We start from the raw sequence: 15,986 nt of genomic DNA on the forward strand, positions 1-15,986 counted from the left end.
GATTTATCACTCTTGATCAGAACAAATAAGGGATGAAATCTTTGGAATATAAGTGCCTTAGATTTCGAAGTTGAATTTTCTCGAAACTGGCTCAGTGAAGTAACCCTTGGACTTCTGGATCACGGACTGTCTTCATTGTGAATGTTACCGGTTCACATAATAATAAGAGCTTGATAAACTTAACAGACCCTCAAACAGTTTCAACAACTAACACAACCCTAGGACTAAGTGAATCACCAATTTATACAACTGTGTCTTCAACAGACAGCATCAATACAACCCTAGGACAAAGGGAAACTGCAATTTATACAACTGCAACTTCAACATTTACAAAGAGTGCCATTACAACTCTTACACTAACTGAATCTGCAATTTATACAACTGAATCTTCAACAGTTACAGAAAGTGCCAGTACAACTCTTACACTAACAGAATCTGCAATTTATACAACTGCATCTTCAACAGTTACAAAGAGTGCCAGTACAACTCTTACACTAACAGAATCTGCAATTTATACAACTGCATCTTCAACAGTTACAGAGAGTGCCAGTACAACTCTTACACTAACAGAATCTGCAATTTATACAACTGCATCTTCAACAGTTACAAAAAGTGCCAGTACAACTCTTAACACTAAGTAAATCTGCAATTTATACAATTGCATCTTCAACAGTTACAGAGAGTGCCAGTACAACTCTAACACTAAGTTAATCTGCAATTTATACAATTGCATCTTCAACAGTTACAGAAAGTGCCAGTACAATTTTTACACTAATGAATCTGCAATTTATACAATTGCATCTTCAACAGTTACAGAATGTGCCAGTACATCTTCAGGTAACAATCCTTCTTCAACCTACCTTACTCATAGTGCCAGCAACCTCACAACTGTGTCAACTAATGTGAGCAACAATCACGTCTCCACATCAACCCCAGTGTTCACAGATATTGTAACATACTACTGTTGAAAGTCAATACTCTATCATGTCTGTGAACAGTACCCTAAATCATGTTCATCAATGTGTAACAACCTCCACTCCAAGAACTGACAACACAGCACAGTTACCCAAATTCACTGGAAAAGTGTCGAAAGTTAGTGCTAGCCAGTTGTGGACTTTATTTATACTGAGTGGTGCACTCTACACTCTTTCACAGAGGCACAAATCCTTAATGGTTTTGTGTTTCACCTCAGTGATATGGCACAACAATGGTACCTGGCCCTCCCTTCTGCAGCGACAACCACACTCACAAAATCTCAAGGAATCATTCTTCGATTTGGGAAAACAAAAATCAGCTTCGACATTGATGTCTTAAATATACGCCAACAAGAGGATGAGTCTGCAGAGGAATATATAACCCGGATTCAACAAATGGTTTGTGATGAGGACAATACCAAACAGAATGCTGATTAATTTTATTACTTAGGGCTTTAAATCCAACATAGCAGAGAAAGTGCTTGACAAAGATCCTGAAACCATTGAAGATCTGTTCAAATTTTCCAAGTGAGCTGAATCAACTTTGAAAATTACGAAAGGTGAAAATAACATAATTGCCTCAGTTGAAAATATGGAGGAACGTTTGCTGTCAAAACTTATAGATCATCTTCAATCAGTGATGACATTAAACAAAACCGAAAAACCTACGTATAACCAAGACCATAGAAACAGAAGAAGAGCCACCAGACCCCAAAACAAACATTTTGACAATTCCTCAAGGAACTTTTATGGGAATAGTGATGAAAACTATGACAGTTATAATGTGCATGATTCTGAACACCAGTCCAAGTGGGAACCCTACCAATCTCAGTGGCAGTCTAACCGAGCTCAACCAAACCGGTACCAAAGGCACCAGTCCCCTGGCCAGTTCAATGGGCCGTCCACAACACCACAGAACAGAAACCAACATCCTGCTGACCGCCCAATCTGTTTCGGTGGACCTGCTGCACCTCGTAAGTGTTAACGTTGTGGTTTTGATTATTGTGATTTACATAACTGTAGAGCTTTTGGTTATCCCCCAGCCATTCACACGGTACAAAAGTCACTGTGTGTGAAACCTACATAGTCTTGTGAACATTTCTTTTATATTTTTATTAGCCTAATAAAATTTCTATTGTAAGTGGATATAATGATATAATGTTAATCTCGATATAATATTCTATTTTTTGTTGCATTTCGTGATTTTCTTGGATTTAAAAAGGACGTTTAATATTTTTTTCTGTCAGAAAACAATGAAATCTTCTTAATTTTGTATCAAACATGTTTCTGAAGTTTTGATTTATATAGCATAACTAAGTAATCATATTTGGAGGGTAAAAGCGTAATTGTAATATAATATTCATCAGGGGCATTTTCTGAAGAAAAGCCCAGTTTTCAGTTGTCGTGATTTATTAATGAATTGTTCAGACTGAAATGAATAAACTATGAAATCATATAACTCATCTGAATACAGACATGCATTTATATTTAAATAAATATAATACAATTAGCTTGATAAAGTAGTTTAGATTTACATTATGTCCAATGATCCGTTTAAATCAGAGGACCTTTGTGACGTCTTAAAGCCAACAAATCAAGAATGATGAGCGGGTAAGAAAAGTAACAAGTACTAGTAGAATACTTTTAATCTTTATTTTACAGTAGAACTGTAGAAAGTAGAACTACTTGTTATTTGACGTTTTTTCGTATGTAGCCTAGATTTGGGTTTGAAAATTGAAATTATAGCAAGCGCAGTGAGCGTCGCAAAGCAAAGCTCGTTAATGCAAGCTCTCAAAGCAACGCCTGTGCGAAGAGAAATTTCAGACTACTGCACATTCATTCAATAAAATTTTTTGATGCAGTGATTTAGACACACAATGCATCACTTGTTAAATCAACATTCTTGCGAGAATAGCAGCAAAAGTTCACCTAAAAGTAAACATACCCTGATTAAATGGTAATGGATAAATATTGAAGATAAATAGCAAATGAAACATTCTTCATTTACTTTCAGCACTGTTCAGGGTTCTTTTTGGGAATGTAACTTACATTCGACGTCCTGTGACGTCAGAGTCTAGATGCATCAATTGTCACGTGCAGTTTGACGAGCCTGATCTAAATTACATAGTACAATGTATATGTAAAACAAAATAAACATCTGCGCTCGCCATAACGGTCGCACTGTCAACATATTAGTGTTAAGAATGGTTTCCTATGACCTTGAAAACCACTGGATTTGTTTTTGAGAACATGAGTATGAAGATACAGTTAACAATGCTCTGAATTTTTGATCCTCAAGTGAGTAGATTTATAAGCCTCTTCTCATCCACAACCTCTCTAGCATGTTTGTAAGCAATCTATTCACAGTCTACAACACAAATAGACAACCACAAAATCTTTTATTCTAATCCTGAAAAAAAATCCAAAGGAGCTTCAAAAGTCAATATCATTAAATACAAGAATAATTTCACAAAGATTCAAGTTTGTTCAGTTCAAGTGAAAATGAGGCTGAGCTAGGTCACAACATCAGATACAGTGGCGTAGTATCGTTTTTGAAAGTGGGGGGGGGGGCAGAGAAAAAAATTTTTTTTACTTACCTGAATAAAAGGAAAAAGTTTCCGGAAGTCGAAAATTCTATTCGGGGGGTGGGGGGGGGGGGGTAAGATTCAGTTTCAACTACTTTTAGTACCAATTTTAATACTATATTAAATATATATATATACTTCGGTATATCACTAAAACTCTAAGGGGTGGGGGGCCAACCAGTCTATCAATTAACATTTCCCATAGTATAAGTAACGTTGGGAAAAAAAGTGGGGGGGGGGCCCAGCCCCCCCCCCTGCCCCCCCTGTTGCTATGTCCCTGAGATATGTCAACTTTGATATCCAATACTGAGTACAACAGAATGAAGAAATATAGCTCATATTTAACCTTATTTTCAAAAATTAATGCTCAATTCTCATATCCAGTATACCCCCCCCCCCACCCCCACCTCCAACATAAATTTTAACAACTTGGATGTGTATCTAGGTTAACGTGTATGAATTAGTTTTTATTACAACTTGTCATACCAGCATCAAACAACTTCGAATTTGTATAATATTGTGCCATGACAATACATTATTTTCATAAATGTAGAAAACATGTACATTACATGTTAAATACAATATATACGACAATGTGCATATTTGGAAATTAACCAAGAGAACGGATTTAAATATAATTATATACGCTATATAAAGATTGCTGCCAAATTTTGTACATCAACATGTAAACTGAACAAAACCCAGTAGACTTGTATATATTTATCAACTGTTACATTTTTCATAATAAATATTGACTGAAAATATCATGAATTTACGAATTAATTAGCAAATTTTTATATGTTAAAATAATTCACCTTTAACATGTATAACAACTAGATTATTTTCAAACCATAGGTCTTTTAAAGGTGCTTAGACACAGATTGGGCCAATAAAATAGGTTTTGAGCATGATTTAATGACTCGAAAGTTAATATTGAATATAAATGAAAGCAAAAAACCCAATATTAATTTTAAAAAGCAACTTTATATATATTACATTTAAACTTTTATTTTCAAAACAAGGCACGAGCCCTGTTTATATTTACACTGGAAGTAGAACTCTCCAGTAAATAAATACTCATGAATAATCGATAAAACCTTTCATATCGAAAGTTAAAGGCTCTTTTTAGGTTCTACGTGCACTTTAAGATGATTTATCGTAAAACTATGGCTGAAATCTCAAATGCCTTTAACAACTTTTTTAGATATCTTAATGTTCTTACTCGCTTACTCTGGTTCTTACCTTTGCACGTGGCTTCTCGGTAGTTTGTTTTCATGAAATGTTACACGCATTCGTCCCGTCTCGGGGATGGCTGAATATTTACGACGGCACTCGGAAATTCCGAATAGTTACGATTACAGTGTTTGTGTAAATAAACACCGTGTGTATGTATACAAGCACTGTGTTTATAAACACGATTTTAGCAACGCTGCATTTTGAAAATTCGGGGTGCATCCTTTGCAAAAGTAATTTTAAAACATTTGTATATTACATATCTTTATTACTAAACATTGATTTTGCGATTTTAAACGTTCAACAATTCTGTGTCTAAGTACCTTTAAACTTATGAGTTATTGTGTAACTCAAAACAATTCATTTCCAGTAATATACCACCGATACAGTACACGATTCAAAATGTCTGCTTGCTTACAGTGTAATAATGAAAAATATTATAACTGTGTAATGACATGTAAACACACAGAATGGTTGTATGAAAGAATACATGTACATAACTGCAATGTTATTTTTCACTTAAGATACTTGTACACTGTCAGTTTGTTGGTGTCATATTGTCCTACATAGAGATTGTTCTCATCATCCACACACACACTGCGGGGATACTTTACCCCTTGTTGTTGTGTGAGTAATAGAGACAAAAAATGACCGTCCTGATCAAGGAGGTGAACAGTGTCACTGATACTATCACACACCAGGATGTGACCGAGGACATCAGTACAGATTCCATAGGGACGGAACTCTGATTTCTGACCTGTGTAGGAGAACCTGTATTGTCCTGATTTATTCACCACCACTACACCTTTATTAATGTCTGATGTACAGATATCTCCATTGATGTTTTCTATGATGTAGTATGGTGTATTATACAGTCCCTGTCCTTTGTTATCCCTTTGTATGTTCTGTAGTTCTTTTCCTGTCTTGTTGTACCTGGTAACTTTACCAATCATCCCCACCAGTAAGTCCCCGTTGATGTGGGAGGAGTGTATGCTGAGTGGTTCCCAGCCCCCAGTTTTAATGAATTTAGTGATATTATTATCCTGTGTTATCCTATTGATGACGTTCCTGCCTTGGTCTGTAAAGATCAGACCCCTGTCCTGTGTGACTGTGTGGTAACCACCTCCACCATTGGTTTTTATCTTCTGTATCACATTCCCCTGTAGATCTAGTTGGACAAGATTACCCCAACTGTCACTGATCCAGAGTCTGTCTGATTGATCTAGTGATACATGACATACACCATCAACATCTGGTACATAGAACTCCCTGACCTTGGTGACAGAGGCAGATAGAGACATTGTTTGTTTCTTGTCAGATTTCTTTCTGTCTTCTTTCATCTGTTTATGTGTAGGTTTCATTGCTGTGTTGTAGACACTTTCAATGGGCCTTATTTCTCTCTTCTCTGCTTTAGTGTTGTGAACATGTATTCTTCCAAGTAATTTGGTGACATCACTTTTGTTGTATTGACCAGCAGTAAATCCTGGTGTGACTGGTTTTGTTGTCTCTGGTATGGATCGGATCTTTGGTTTCTTCTCAGACATTAATTTCTGGGTTTCTGTAGAGGACAGGCATCTGTGGAGCTCTTTGACAAGGTTATTAAGATAAGTGAGGTAATCATCCATGGTCTTGTCTTGTGTGTTTAGATCTTCAAAGAGTGAATGCTCTATTTGGTCTAACTGCTTCATGTTCTCAGATATGACTGTGTCCACCAAACTTTTCAGGGACTCACCTTCAGTCTTCATGGATGTTCTGATGTTGTCCATAAGGTGTTTGATTTCTGAGGAATCTTTTTTAATCTCTTTCTGTAAATCTTGTGATGTGGGGAGAAAATACTCTTCAATTTTGGAGATTTCCTGTTGGAAGAGTGCAAATTTTTCTGCGTAGACTGCTTCAAGATCAACAAATGTATGTTTTGGGTGGTCTCCTATTGTAGCACATTTAGAACATAACGGAACCTGACAATCTTCACAGAGCATGTCCACATCTTTTGTGGGGTGGATCTTGCATTTCTCCACAGGAAGTTGTCGTTTACGTTGCTGGTAAAGGACCACTTCATGGTTCTTGTTTTTTGGACTTTTCAGATGTTCATCTCTGCATTGTTTGCACAATCTTTGATGACAAGGGTTGCAATAGAACTCACAGTTTCTTTCACAGTCTTCAATGCCACACTCTAAAAAGTGCTGGGCCCAGCGGGGAATATCAATTTTAGAAAACGCCATCTGAAAAAATAGGATTGAATGTTGTTAGTATACATATGTTCTAATCTATATTTGTTTTAGAATTGGGGAAAAACAGATATTATTTGTAAACATGTCAAAAGTGATATAATTATTTATTCAATTTGCTAAATAAATTTTTTCTTGGTTTTTATTCCATCATTCATATAAAATTTAAAAGTTGATTTAAATGAGATTAAATGACCTTTATTATACATGTACTTACAGCTTTTATGAATGACCGACAAACGACATTGTTGACAGCTAGACTTTGGATTGTCAATGAGATTTCAGTCGAGACTTGAACGAGATCTGTAATTTACTTCCTGGTTAAAATAGAGATAAATATAGATTTAAATACCCATACCTGAGGCCAGTGTTTAACAGAGCGAACGTTTGCCAGCGCTCGCAAACATTCTTTATACCTCCATTAAAAAACTTCCATGACATTACCCATTGTTAATATAAGTCTATGTATATATTTAAGGAATGTTTTTAAATTAAGTGTGAATTATTGGTGTGTGAAAAATCACACAGACTTGTCACTTAGGCATATTTCATGAAGGGTGCTAGTGCTTCAAGAAAAATATGCCTTATTACATTTTTCAGTGTCTAAAAGTACCAAAACTATATTGCTGCAATATATATATAAATCCAACTGACACAAACTATATTAAGGAATTTGCAGTACATTGTTGTTACTCATGTCTCTCTGTCCGTCTAGCTGTCCGTTCATCGGTCTGTCACTTTTCTTCCCTGAACTCCTCTTACATTTTACACAGTAGCCTAATCATTTTTAGTTAGATATGCAGTAAGGTTTCAGAATTTTCATTTGATAGTTCACATGAATTTAAGAAGTGGAACTTTGGCAATTTTTATCCAGACACTCATTGATGAAAAAGAAAATATTATTTGCAATTGAAGCATAAACTTAATATAGTTCCATAATACAGTAATTTATAAGTGTATATTTTGTGTATTACAGATTGCTATGGGTCTGCCCCTGTACCGGTTGAAGGATATCAGACAGCTGTATGAAGTGGATACCTGGGGGGACAGTCCTGTTGATTTCTCTAACCCCTCCATACACCCCCGACCCCGGGGCCATGTCATAGCAGCCAGGATTACCAGCGAAAACCCAGACGAAGTAAGAATCTATAAAAAGATATAAAGATATACTTTTGTGAACTAAGAATGAAAAAATCAATATGTCAGGAAATAGAGTTATATCTCTTGTTGAGCTAATTGAAAGGAGAACAAGCAAATTCAAAGAATTGTGGTCCCCCGCTTTCGGTATCTTTGTGGGCAAGATATTATTTTTAGGGTCAAGGTCAATAGGTCAAAGATTTTTGTATCCCATGAAAGGTCTTGCCATAAAGAATACATATACTGTAAAATAGTATTTAAAATATGAAAGTCCTAGTTTCTACCGTTCAAAAGTTGTGACCAAGGTTAACATTTTTAAAAAGTAGTTAAAACTCCAAGGTCAAGGTCAAAGGGTCAAAGTTCTTGGTATGCAATGAAAGGTCTTCTCACCAGGATTACATACATGAAATACGAAAGCCCTAGCTTTTACCGTTTAAAAGTTATGGTAAAGGTTAAAGTTTTTTCAGAAGTACGTAAATCTCCAAGGTCAAGGTCCAAAGGTCAAAGTTGTTGGTATCCAATAAAAGGTGTTGCCTCAAAGAATACATTTGTGAAATATAAAAGTTCTTGTAGCCACACTTATTAGTAAAAGTAGTTAAAACTCTAAGGTCAAGGTCAAAAGGTCAAATTTGGTGGTATCCAAAGAAAGGTCTTGTCACAAGGAATACACATATGAAATATGAAAATCATAGCTCCACTAAATCAAAAGTTATGGGTAAGGTTAAAGTTTTTGTGACGGACGGACAGACTGACGGACAGACGAATGAGATTTAATGTCCCCTCGCTTTCGCGAAAGCGGGGGACAAAAAATGTTTCCTTTCTTAATTTTTAGCTCTTCTGAGCCAAAGGCTCAAAGAGCTAATGCTATGGCCATTTGTGCGGTGTGCGTTAACTTTTTAGAATATGGGCCATAACTCAAGAACCCCTTGGCCAATCAGTACCAAATTTGCCACAGGGTATCCTTGGCCGAAGGGCTACCATTTATACTTAAATAAGGGTTGGGACCCTAAAACAAGGGGGAGATAATCAGGAAAACAAAACCAAAAGTACTAGTTGCTAAAAAATCTTCTTCTCCAGAACCGCCTGGCAGATTTTCACCAAACTTACATACAAGGATCAGGATATGTTGAAGATTAAAAATTGTTCAAGGCATGACCCTGGGGCAAAGGGCGTGGCCTCAAGGTCACTTTGAAGTTGACCTAAATTTACAATTAATAAGAATGTTTATATTTTGCTTACTATACGGGCTAGGATCATCAAATCTTGTAAGTTGATGCATCTTAGGACTTCACATCATGTTAACTCAAAAGTAGGTCACGGTGACCTACTTTTTAAATTTTGCGGGCATTTGTTTTCAAATTGATTTGAAGGCATATTTTGGACACTTTAAGGCCTATGATCATGAAACTTAGTCAGTTGATGCATCTTGGGTCCTTGAACAATGTCAACCTAAAAGTAGGTCACCGTGACCTACTTTTTGAACTTTATGACTTAACCTTTTTAAAACATTAAATTCCATTTTTTTCAGGCACTGAAAGGGTTAGAATCATCAAATTTTGTAAGTTGCTGCATCTTGGGACTTTAAAACATATTTTAGAAAAAGTAGGTCACTGTGACCTACTTTTAGAATTTTGCAGGCATGTTTTCAAATTGTTTAAAAGGCATTTTTTGATTACCTTCAGACCTACAATCATCAAACTTGGTCAGGAGATGAATCTTGGGACTCTGAAAAATGTCGACCAAAATGTAGGTCACGGTGACCTACTTTCGACATTTTATGGCTTTATGTAAGTATCTTAGGTATTTATTGGCTTAGAATCATCAAACTTTGTGAGTTGATGCATCTTGGGTTTTTGGAGAGTGACGACCAAAAATTAGGTCACGGTGACCTACTTTTGACATTTAATGGCTATATTTAAGTATCTCCGGTACTTATTGGCTTAGAATCATCAAACTTTGTAAGATGATGCATCTTGGGTTTTTGGAGAGTGACGACCAAAAATTAGGTCAAGGTGACCTAATTTCGACATTTTATGGCGATATTTAAGTATCTCCGGTACTTATTGGCTTAGAATCATCAAACTTTGTAAGATGATGCATCTTGGGTTTTTGGAGAGTGACGACCAAAAATTAGGTCAAGGTGACCTAATTTCGACATTTTATGGCTATATTTAAGTATCTTGGGTATTTATTGGCTTAGAATCATCAAATTTTGTGAGTTGATGCAGCTTGGGTTTTCAGAGAGTGACGACCAAAAATTAAGTCAAGGTGACCTAATTTTGACATTTATGGCTATATTTAAGAATTTCCTTTACAAATTGGCTTAGAATCATCAAACTTTGTCAGTTGATGCATCTAGGGTTTAAGGAGAGTGATGACCAAAAATTAGGTCACAGTGACCTACTTTTGACATTTTATGGCTATATTTAAGTATCTTTGGTATTTATTGGCTTAGAATCATCAAACTTTGTGAGTTGATGCATCTTGGGTTTTCGGAGAGTGACAACCAAAAATTAGGTCACGGTGACCTACTTTTGACAATTTATGGCTATATTTAAGTTTCTCCGGTACTTATTGGCTTAGAATCATCAAACTTTGTTAGTTGATGCATCTTTGGTTTTCGGAGAGTGACAACCAAAAATTAGGTCACAGTGACCGGTACTTATTGGCTTAGTTTCTCCAGTACTTATTGGCTTAGAATCATCAAACTTTGTCAGTTGATGCATCTTGGGTTTTCTGAGAGTGACAACCAAAAATTAGGTCACAGTGACCTACTTTCGACATTTTATGGCTATATTTAAGTATCTCAGGTATTTATTGGCTTAGAATCATCAAACTTAGTCAGCAGACGTATCTTTGGACTCTGAAATATGTAGACTAAAATGTAGGTCATGGTGACCTTCTTTCATCATTTTATGGCTATATTTAAGTATCTCTGGTACTTATTGGCTTAGAATCATCAAAGAGTCATTTGATGCATCTTGGGTTTTCGGAGAATGTCGACCAAAAAGTAGGTTACAGTGACCTACTTTCAACTTTTTATGGCTATATTTAAGTATCTTAGGTATTAATGGCTTAGAATAATCAAACTGTGTAAGTTGATGCATTTGGGGTTTTCCAAGAATGTAGACCAAGAAGTAGTCCTTATTGGCTAAGAATCATCAAATTTGTCAGGTGGTGCAACTTTGGTCTCAGGATACCTAGGGTTAGAGGCTTCAAATACAAGTGATAGGTTGTACATTTTATCAGAAGAGCGATTCAAGGCCCTTGGGCCTCTTGTTATCTGATATATATATATTTTAATTTCTGCCTTTAATTATTCAATAGTGTTTGGGTTGCTGGGATACATATTTCTAGAATCTCTATCATGAATGTGATAACTTTCATGATATACAATTATATACTGTATTGAAATCCTTTTTATGTGCCCGGATTGATAGATCTCGGGCGTATATTGTTTTTGTCCTGTCTGTTTGTCTGTTTATCTGTTTGTCTGTTTATCTGTTTGTCTGTTTGTCTGTTGTCAACTTTAACCTTGGCCATAACTTTTGAACAATAAGAGATAGAGACTTCATATTTGGTATCCACTAATAAAGTCCTTTCAAATGACATCAAGGTCAATGACCTTGTGACCTTGACTGTGACTTATATGCTAAAAATAGCTTTTTCCACTGTTTCTCATAACTTTTTAACCATAGGAGATAGGGACTTCATATTTGGTATGCATACTCCACTAATAAAGCCCTTTTAGTCGACAACAAGGTCAATGACCTTTTGACCTTGACTGTGACCTATATGCTAAAAATAGCTTTTTACACTTTTTGCCATAACTAATGAACCAAAGTGATAGGAACTTCATATATGGGATGCATACTCCACTGATTAAGTTCTTTCAAATGACACCATGGTCAATGACCTTGTGACCTTGACTGTGACCTATATGCTAAAAATAGCTTTTTACACTTTTTGCCATATCTTTTGAACCATAGAAGATAGGGACTTCATATTTGGGATGCATGCTCCACTGATTAAGTTCTTTCAAATAACAACATGGTCAATGACCTTGAATGTGACCTATATGCTAAAAATAGCTTTTTACTCTTTTTGCCATAACTTTTAAACCATAGGAGATAGGGACTTCATATTTGGGATGCATACTCTACTGATTAAGTTCTTTCAAATGACATCACGGTCAATGACCTTGTGACCTTTACTGTGACCAATATGCTTAAAATAGATTTTTTTAACTTTGTTGCCGCCGGGCACATAGTGTTTCACAAACACATCTTGTTTTTCCTAGGGATTTAAGCCTAGTTCTGGGACTGTCCAGGAGTTGAATTTCCGTAGCAGTAAGAATGTGTGGGGGTATTTCAGTGTGTCTGCCACGGGGGGACTACATGAGTACGCTGACTCCCAGTTTGGACACTGCTTCTCCTGGGGAGAGAACAGGGAGGACGCCAGAGAGTGAGTGGGGGGGAAGGTTGAGGGGGGGGGGGGGTTATGGTATTCCCAGATATCAGGATATTTTGTATCAAAAGGAATATCAAATAAATTGCATTTATTTATTTTCTGTTCAAAGGAAAATGTTCACTTTCTTTAGTTAGAAAAAAATTATTTATGCATACATTAATTAATTTTCACCAACCATTTTAAATTCCCCTCATTGAAATAGCCCCTGATATAACTAAAGGATTACTTTGAAAAAAATGAAGAGGAATTATAAGCATGGTCAATACTTTTGATACTTCATTTCAAACAAATTACAGGAATTTAGTGGTGGCACTGAAGGAGCTCTCAATCCGTGGAGACTTCAGAACCACAGTAGAATACCTCATCAAACTCTTCGAGACCGAGGAATACCAGAACAACAAGATAACGACGGGCTGGCTGGACAAGCTGATATCTGAGAACGTCCAGGCGGAGAAGCCGGATGTCATGCTGGGGGTGATATCCGGAGCGCTCCACATCGGCGACCACCAGATCCAGGAGTGCTTCCAGATGTTCCAGACCTCGCTGGAGCGCGGACAGATCCTGCCGGCTACATCACTCAAAAACCATGTAGACGTAGAGTTCATCAGCGAGGGCATCAAGTATAACGTCAAGGTAAGGTCAAGGACCGGGCTTGTTTGAACATTTTTACCGATTTGGATTTCATGAATGTAAGGTTGTTGTGCATGTATCATTATTGTACATTGAGGAAAACACTGTTCAAATAGTGTGTAAAATAATGCTGTTAACTATTTTTTATTAAATACCTATGAATACAGTTTTTGTCATGTTTTTTTTTCTAGGTGGTGAAGACAGGTCCAAACAACTACTTTATTTGTATGAATGACTCCATGCTGGAAGTGGAGGCACACAGGTGATTTAGAGAACAGTTTGATTATTCAATTGACAAATTCGTGAAATTTTAACCATGATTGATACATGTATCTACTTTTACTTGTGACGACTTTATTTCTCGATATACTGGGGATAAACTAGTTTGGAACAGTTATTTTTTGCGGTCAAGTCTTTTTGGATCCATTGTTAATAGACACAGAATTTTTATTTAAGGACCGCTTGATGGTGAAAAATATTCTCAATGATGAAGCTTTCACGAAAATTTCTCCTACGCTAATATAAGTTGATTTAATAACTTTTGTTTACAGACTTAGTGATGGGGGTTTGTTAATTTCGTTTGATGGAGCCAGCTTCACTACTTACATGAAGGACCAAGTAAGCAGCTACAGGATAACGATAGGAAACAAGACCTGTGTACTTGATAAGGAGAATGATCCTACCAAACTCAGGTATTGTATAAAACAGTTACAGGATTACTAAAGGAAACAAAACCTGTGTACTTCATAAGGAGAATGATCCACCAAACTCAGGTATTGTATAAAACAGCTACAGGATTACTAAAGGAAACAAAACCTGTGTACTTCATGAGGAGAATGATCCTACCAAACTCAGGTATTGTAAAAACAGTTACAGGATTACTATAGGAAACAAGACCTGTGTACGCTAAGTGTAAGTTGATGAATCTTAGGACTTCACATCATGTTAACTCAAAAGCAGGTCACGGTGACCTTTTTTAAAATTTTGCGGGCATTTGTTTTCAAATTGAATTGAAGGCATATTTTGGACACTTTAAGGCCTATGATCATGAAACTTAGTCAGTTGATGCATCTTGGTCTCTTGAACCACTTCAACCCTTAAGTAGGTGACCGTGACCTTCTTTTTGAACTTTATGATTTAACCTTTTTAAAACATTAAATCCCATTATTTCAGGCACTGAAAGGGTTAGAATCATCAAATTTTGTAAGTTGCTGCATCTTGGGACCTTAAAACATATTTAAGAAAATATGTTAACTGCTACTTACTTTTAGAATTTTGCAGGCATAAGTTTTAAATTGTTTCAAAAGGCAGTTTTTGATTACCTTCAGACCTACAATCATCAAACTTGGTCAGGAGATGCATCTTGGGCCCTAAAAAATTTTCACCAAAATGTAGGTACGGTGACCTACTTTCGACATTTTATGTGAGTTGATGCATCTTGGGTTTTTGGAGAGTGATGACCAAAAATAAGGTCACGATGACCTTTTTAGACATTTTATGGCTATATTTAAGTATCTCCTGTACTTATTGGCTTAGAATCATCAAACTTTGTAAGATGATGCATCTTGGGTTTTTGGAGAGTGACGACCAAAAAATAGGTCAAGGTGACCTAATTTTGACATTTTATGGCTATATTTAAGTATTTTGGGTATTTATTGGCTTAGAATCATCAAATTTTGTGAGTTGATGCATCTTGGGTTTTCAGAGAGTGAGGACCAAAAATTAGGTCATGGTGACCACCGTATATACTCGCCTAAAATTTATTTTTGGGAGTTAATCTTTTGGTCCAAAACGCTATGTCCGACTTAAAGGTGAGCTATTAAATGAATGGTTTTATATGAGGTCAGTCCCTATGGTATAAAGCTTTTAAGATACCTTATAGGCGGACCGACTTATAGGCGAGTATATACGGTAATTTTGACATTTATGGCTATATTTAAGTATTTCCTTTACAAATTGGCTTAGAATCAAACTTTGTCAGTTGATGCATCTCGGGTTTTAGGAGAGTGATGACCAAAAATTAGGTCACAGTGACCTACTTTTGACATTTTATGGCTATATTTAAGTATCTTTGGTATTTATTGGCTAAGAATCATCAAACTTTTTGAGTTGATGCATCTTGGGTTTTGGAGAGTGACGACCAAAAATTTTCGCCACGGTGACCTACTTTTGACATTTTATGGCTATATTTAAGTATCTCAGGTACTTATTGGCTTAGAATCATCAAACTTTGTCAGTTGATGCATCTTGGGTTTTCGGAGAGTGACGACCAAAAATTAGGTCACAGTGACCTACTTTCGACATTTTATGTCTATATTTAAGTATCTTAGGTATTTATCGGCTTAGGATCATCACTGGGTGAAAAAATGGTTTCCCATCATGGCAAACTTTATGGAAACCACATGGAAACCTCAAGTTTACATCATGTTTCCCAGTGGTTTCCTTAGCGGATGCTAGGTTATTCCGCCAAATTTCCGTGACACGGAAACCCCTAGCTCCGATTCCATAAGGTATCCCGAACCACGGAAACCTCTGTAAACCTGAAGTTTCCCGAACATCCATGTAGTTTCCCGAATGGAAACCTGAAATTCCACGGTTTCCAGAATCAGGAAACTTGATGGAATCGGAGCGTAGGGGGTTTCCGTGGAATGGGAAAATTGGTGGAATCTTTAGGTTTCCCATTACAGGAAACTACATGGATGTTCGGGGAAATTTAGGTTTACAGAGGT

At 36.4% G+C, this 15,986-nt stretch overlaps 2 protein-coding genes across 2 annotated transcripts; one reads left to right on the forward strand and one right to left on the reverse strand.

Annotated features, from left to right (window-relative positions):
* Positions 1-1,314: 1,314 nt before the first annotated feature.
* LOC134281105 (acetyl-CoA carboxylase 1-like) lies at positions 1,315-14,112 on the forward strand (the record flags this gene model as incomplete). The annotated part of the gene is made up of 7 exons (XM_062763571.1): positions 1,315-1,948; positions 7,997-8,158; positions 12,458-12,621; positions 12,924-13,260; positions 13,449-13,519; positions 13,809-13,949; positions 14,047-14,112. Coding segments are annotated over exons 1-7 (1,166 nt in total), but the record flags the coding sequence as incomplete, so codon positions are not given.
* On the reverse strand, positions 5,218-7,351 carry LOC134281104 (uncharacterized). The gene is made up of 2 exons (XM_062763570.1): positions 7,238-7,351; positions 5,218-7,014 (listed from the first exon to the last, which is right to left on the reverse strand). Exon 2 carries the CDS (start codon positions 7,012-7,014, stop codon positions 5,308-5,310), a length of 1,707 nt encoding a protein of 568 aa, XP_062619554.1. The 5' UTR covers positions 7,238-7,351; the 3' UTR covers positions 5,218-5,307.
* Positions 14,113-15,986: the final 1,874 nt, after the last annotated feature.

This window comes from Saccostrea cucullata, unplaced genomic scaffold (assembly GCF_032062105.1).
Source record: "Saccostrea cucullata isolate Sc308-1 unplaced genomic scaffold, CSIRO_AGI_Scuc_v1 ctg5214, whole genome shotgun sequence".
NCBI lineage: Eukaryota > Metazoa > Mollusca > Bivalvia > Ostreida > Ostreidae > Saccostrea > Saccostrea cuccullata.